Below are 6000 nucleotides of genomic sequence, written 5' to 3' on the forward strand. Positions count from 1 at the left end.
CGACAACAAACGCCGTGGTATCGCTCAACCGTGGTCGCGAACTCTGTTTCAATGAAGTACGGTGAGAGAAAAATCGTTATCGCTCATCGTGCGAAATTCTTGTCATGTCCGGCGACGACCTTCTTCTGTTTCACGAGGAGGGACAGGCAGCATTCAAAAAATTAAACATCTTATCCAGTTGAAAGACTTAAGTAATAAGGATAGCTTTGCCAAAATGGTCTATGGCTTCGTTTCGGATCATTGCGATAATTGTCAGTCAAATTCTTGTTATTGAAAGCAGCATCGTCGCGTAGATTTAAAGAATCTCTTGAGAAAACCGCTTTTGGTATGATTTGGGCTTCTGCAATTCTCGTTCAGACGCAACGATGACGTAACCATGCAGGAGCCACTTCGGCCTGTTTCTTTGTCGAGCAGAGGTGATTGGAAAGTCCTTTCTCTGTTTTACAAATGCTAATATGTGAATCTCTTTGGACGCCAGTTTTGAAAAAAAGCAATGAGAATTGTTTATTGGTCTACTTGCCTTGTTAAGAGGGATAACCTTCACGCTTTGGTTTAGGTGGGGAGGGGGCATTCAACTTTCGGTTTCATTTATCTACGGAGATTCGAGTAGGAAGACGATATTAAGTATAATCGCCTCTTTGTAGGGCGTTTGTTGAGATGATGTCAACAGCGCCATCAAAGAGCGTGGCTTGGCGAAAATTCTGATGGCGATGGACACGACCGTAGGTTTGTCACAAAAAAAGAATCGCACACGCCATACGTAAAGTGGCTGCTGCAAACAAAACCAGGCCATTTTTTTGTCTTTGACAATGTGCACCTGTGTTTTATTAATGCATCTGGTGGTCAAATCTTTTGACATGGTATCGTTTGAATCATAAACACTGGTGGAATCCATGCACGAATATCGCCATTTCCCAACAGAGAAATATGTGAAAGACTCACAAAAAAATTTCAGACAAATATTTATATTTGCTTGTTAATGACGGAACTTCGACGTTGCTATATGAATACGCCCTCTCGCGGTCACATCGGATGGGTTGTGACCACATGAACAGGTCAAAATTTTTGCTCGCAGACAGATGTTCGCTCCGACAACTGGTTACAGCAAACATGGACTATATATACATAGAACATGAGTGGAACTATTTATGGCTTGCGGACCAGAAAATCAATAGAAATAAAATATTTGCACTTTATTCTTGTTTGTATATTTTACTGAGTGTTTAGTATTTGTGCTCCATTATGTAAAATCGAATGAAGTTTACTTAACCCGATTATCACAAATCCTGTACCGAAACAATAGCAAACGTTACCAATTCGAACTCATTTCCATATCAATGGCTTTCATACGGCTTTAGATGAAGAATTTCACCAACAGCCACGAAAATGAACTGAAAATTAACTGCTTATAAAACAGTTACTGAATTTTAAAAATTTGGCAGGAAATTGACTTGCTTTAAGTTTCCGTCCGACGATGTTAAGGTAGAATGCACCTCGGGGACCGATATTTTGACTCTCAAATTTTACAATTCTTTTCTGATTTTCCACTCGCTTTGGCAGATGGTTTGTTACAAAGTGACACTAGTGACGCAAATACCTGAATCTTTATTCTTGATTTGGAAAGAGAAAGGTTGAAAGTTTCATTGAGGCAAGTTTGAGCAAAAGTTTAAGTTTTTCACTTTCCAGGCGTTTACCACCTCAAGTCGATATCGTGTTAGCTCGATATGATGGACGAACAAGCATAAGAATGTCTCTAGCGTTATCGAACTTCAAGGCAGCATCGTCCCCTCAACATTTTTTATTTGACTGTGTGCCGCTAGAGTTATTATGTGCCACGATATCGAGAAACGAAACACGGATGTTGAAGTTAATCGAGGGTCGAGAGTTGGACAAGTAATGCGAATACCCGCAGAGATATCCCCGTACAGCTTCCATTAGATAAACCAACGGGAGGAGGCCAATTGTCCAACAGATTCAGATATTTGAATTTAAAAAAAGAATAAAAAATATGCTTTATATTGCACTCTGACAATTTTTAAAAACAGATTAATGTACGAAAACGGCAGTGAGGACTACTAGTGATCTGACAATTTTGTTACAAATTCGAAGAGCACGCTCTGTCCAGTTAACGGAACTGTTACCTCTCTCATTGATTTCCTGCGCATTCACCATACTACTCACAGATATATCGCTGTTGATTGTTTTACGTTGCTCGAGGCAATCGATATGTTTTCAATGCATTTCAGAAGTAGTTGCGATCCGAAACTGACAGGTGTAATCTTTATTTCAGAATGACACAAGACCTGCAAAACTATCGAGGAAAGATCTCGCCATTCACAACTTTAACGCTTGCTGCATATACGAGGTTAGTGAACCGCTCAGAGCAAATAATAGTGGACAGAATAAGTATATAGCAGAGATTTCCTTGAGCTAAAGCACTGAGACAATAATACAATGTGTAACAATGAAATTGTGAACTCAAAAAGAGAAGAGTTAAAATAATGTTTGTTAATGTTGGAAAAAAGAGGGAGAGCCATCGCTCTGATTGACATCTGAACTATTTGACTTTTAGCCGAAGTAGCTCCTCTCATTGTCTGTGTGTCTGTCTGTGAGTGTCTGTTTGTCCTGTCTGTGTCTGTCTGTGTGTCTGTCTGTCTTATATATGTATGCATATCTCTGCCTGTCTTTCTCAGTCTTTCAATCAGTCTGACTGTCTCCTCTCTCTCTCTCTCTCTCTCTCTCTCTCTCTCTCTCTCTCTCTCTCTCTCTCTCTCTCTCTCTCTCTCTCTCTCTCTCTCTCTCTCTCTCTCTCTCATATACCGGAATGTACTTGCAACACGAAACATTTTGAACTGAAGTGGAACTTCAGGAGCAATCACCACAGCAGGGCACATCACGGGTAGGCGGGTAAGGTAGAGTAACAGTGGATACATAAATACATAACAAGATTCCCTTGTCATTTTTCTGATTTAGATGGTGCCGCTTACTACGATGAGTCGGGATGTGCCAATTGGTATCCCAATTACCCCTACCGCTGTGCTGACGGCAAGACTTGTATTCCCGAGCGCAACATATGCGACGGACATGTTCTGTGCAGTGACGGTAGCGATGAAGTCGACTGTGGGGATGACAGTGACGACGACGACGACAACAACGAAGTTGTTGATGACGGTAAGTAAGATCAACTTCACCGTTTCGAGTATCACAACTTGACTTAGCAATGGCAAGGCTTCTCTTGGCTCTGCGGATGAGATTTTATCATAGATGTAATAGGTTATAGAGAGACAGACATACGGACAGACAGACAGATAGACAGATAGATAGATAGATAGATAGATAGATAGATAGATAGATAGATAGATAGATAAGTAGCAAAGTAGGTAGGTAAGTAGGTAGATAGGTGTTCGACGTAATCCATCACCAGGACTCAGTAAACTTCTGAACGGGAGAAAAAAACTGAGATTCATTGAGCAAATATAAGGAGACTTCTCGTACGTCAAATGGTCAAATTTGAATCAAACATACACGAGCGTTTTCAGCATCAGTGACGTCTGTAGGTGTCACATTTGGTTTGCAGATGCCGCCTACTTCGATTCCGACGGGTGCGCCTTCTGGTTTCCCAATTACCCGTACCGGTGTAAGGACGGGTCTCTCTGCATTCCGGAGAGTAACATCTGCGACGGGCACGAACTCTGTGGTGACGGCAGTGACGAGATAGGCTGTGACAGTGACGGTGGCGACGACGGAGGTGATGACGGTGGCGACGACGGAGGCGATGACGGGGGCGACGATGGAGGCGATGACGGGGCCGACGATGGAGGCGATAGTGACGGAGATTCTGGTGAGTAATAGCATCGCAGGAAATGCAGCAGTGTGTTGCATGGAAAGATCACTTACACGGAAAAGGCGGGAATGTCGATGTGGCCGCAGTCCGTCATTACAAAAGCTCGCGTGTTAGTTAATCCTTTGAGTGCCAAAGTCAACTTTTGTCCCTGTATAAAATACAACCAACACAATTTTTTTCAGATTTTTTCAAATTTTTTTCAAAACTGTAGCTGATGAAAAGTGGTGTCCATCTAGTCTAAACTTGTCGAAAAAATTACAGAGAAATTCATAAAATTGGTAAAATTTTGCACTAAATTTTGGCGGGAAAATTTACAGCACTCAAAGCGGGCAGACATCTTGTCTCAAAGCACACAAAAATGGAAATTGGAATGAAAGTACATTTTGGCATCGATTGCTATAAATATCCGATTGAAGCAACTTTATGATGGATCCCCAACATGATGGAAGTTCCCTATTCTGTATAAAACACCTAGTTTATACAGACACCATGACCATGTGTGTCAGACACCATTACCTCACGTGCAAATCCTCAACACTAATTCTATGTTGCATGCAACACAAACATTGTTCTCCACAGAAAAAGCACAGTATGACACCAACGGTTGTGCCGTTTGGTATCCCTAGCAGTCCCTACAAATGCATTGACGGGTCTCTCTGTCTCGCGGAAGGCCAACTGTGTGATGGCTTGGGCCAATGCGGTGACTTTAGCGACGAGGTGGACTGTGGTAAGCATGAAAGCTGTGACTTTATAGCCATTTCATACCTTAAGGGTTTCGAAATGGGCGGGGGGGGGGGAATACCTGTTAAAACTGACTATTTTCTATCTTTTCCGGTCATTCTGCTATCAGTGTGGGATCCTCAGTTTACATTTCGAAGGAATATATTTGTAGATTTACCTATACGATAACAAATAGCTCACTTGGCGTCTTCGATGTCAAAAAAGAAATGAAATGGGTTGGGCGAGATTGGATCTTGTTCCAAAGCTATAAGCAGATGAATTCTTGCAGGTACGGAGAGACAGATGCCAACGGATGCACGGTGCCAAATCAGCAGGGAAACACCGGTTTTGCCGACCTGTACGACCAGTTGCTCGAAGCTCACAACTATTTCCGCTGTCTCCACGGCGTGTCTGCTTTGACGTGGGACGACACGTTGACCAACGTGGGTCAGCTTGTCGCAAACGACAACGCCAACGCGGGCCAACTCCAGCACAGTACGTACAGCTATGGCGAAAACCTTGCTGTGTCCGGACTGCCATCATTTGATAACGCTGCAGGTTCGTCTGTTAATTTTTTTGTCATGGTACGACACGGTTGTGTCATGTATATGATGAACTTCTTGTTGTTTATGGTAGTTGGCGCCTCGAAAGTGAAAGACTTAAACTTTTGCTCAAATTTTCCTCAATCGCTCACTTACTTTTTTTATTTTACCGTATTTTGTTTTATTCTCATCAACAGCGCCAGTTGGCAGCCACTTACAGACAAAACTAGACAAATTAATTATGAAATATAAAAAATAAATCTAATGAAAGACAAAATTGAAAATGAAGGAACTACATACAAGAGACATACAGAAGATTGAAAAATTACCAAATCAGGAATAAAAGTCAGGAGTCACCGTGCAAAGTTTGGTCAAGAGAAACTAACTACCTATTTTAACTCTATAGGGAAAATGTCTGTTTTCGAAAAATCAAATAAGCTTGCGAAATACTTTAAAATGTGCCCCATCAAGCGGTACTAACATGAAAGGGCTGTAAATTTTGAGAATCCAAATATCTGTACCCTATAGGCACACCGTCCATTTTACCTATTTTCGAGAACCCTCTCCGTATTAGAGTCATTACATGTGAGCGCATTTTGTTTTTGTGATGTTTTGTTCTTGCAGCCAGCATAGACACCTATTCTTAAGCTTCTTGCTCGGAGACTCAAACTTACTTTCTACAATGGGTGTTCAAGTAATTATGAATAGTGTAGAAATGTATAGTGCAAAATTACGCCCTCTTGCAGCGTGCAAATACTCATTAGGATGGTGGGATTTTTGAAAGAAAAGTTTTGTGATACTCCAGCAGGGACAACAAGTTAGATATTTCTTATCAACGCATATATCCATGATCATTGTTTCGTTTTGTTTTTTCCTTTTTTTTGCAGGATATGG

The 6000-nt window shown here is 41.5% G+C and overlaps 1 protein-coding gene across 1 annotated transcript in view; it reads left to right on the forward strand.

Moving 5' to 3' along the window:
- The first annotated feature begins 4776 nt into the window (after positions 1 to 4776).
- LOC139138789 (Golgi-associated plant pathogenesis-related protein 1-like) overlaps positions 4777 to 6000 on the forward strand; it is a 2461-nt gene continuing 1237 nt past the window's right edge. The window contains exons 1-2 of the mRNA XM_070707318.1: positions 4777 to 5122; positions 5994 to 6000. The exon at positions 5994 to 6000 is cut by the window's right edge and continues 71 nt beyond it. Of these exons, the coding sequence (XP_070563419.1) occupies positions 4792 to 5122; positions 5994 to 6000 (338 nt within the window). The 5' untranslated portion in view covers positions 4777 to 4791. The remainder of the gene's footprint in view (positions 5123 to 5993) is intronic.

This window comes from Ptychodera flava, chromosome 8 (genome assembly GCF_041260155.1).
Source record: "Ptychodera flava strain L36383 chromosome 8, AS_Pfla_20210202, whole genome shotgun sequence".
NCBI classification, from domain to species: Eukaryota; Metazoa; Hemichordata; class Enteropneusta; family Ptychoderidae; genus Ptychodera; species Ptychodera flava.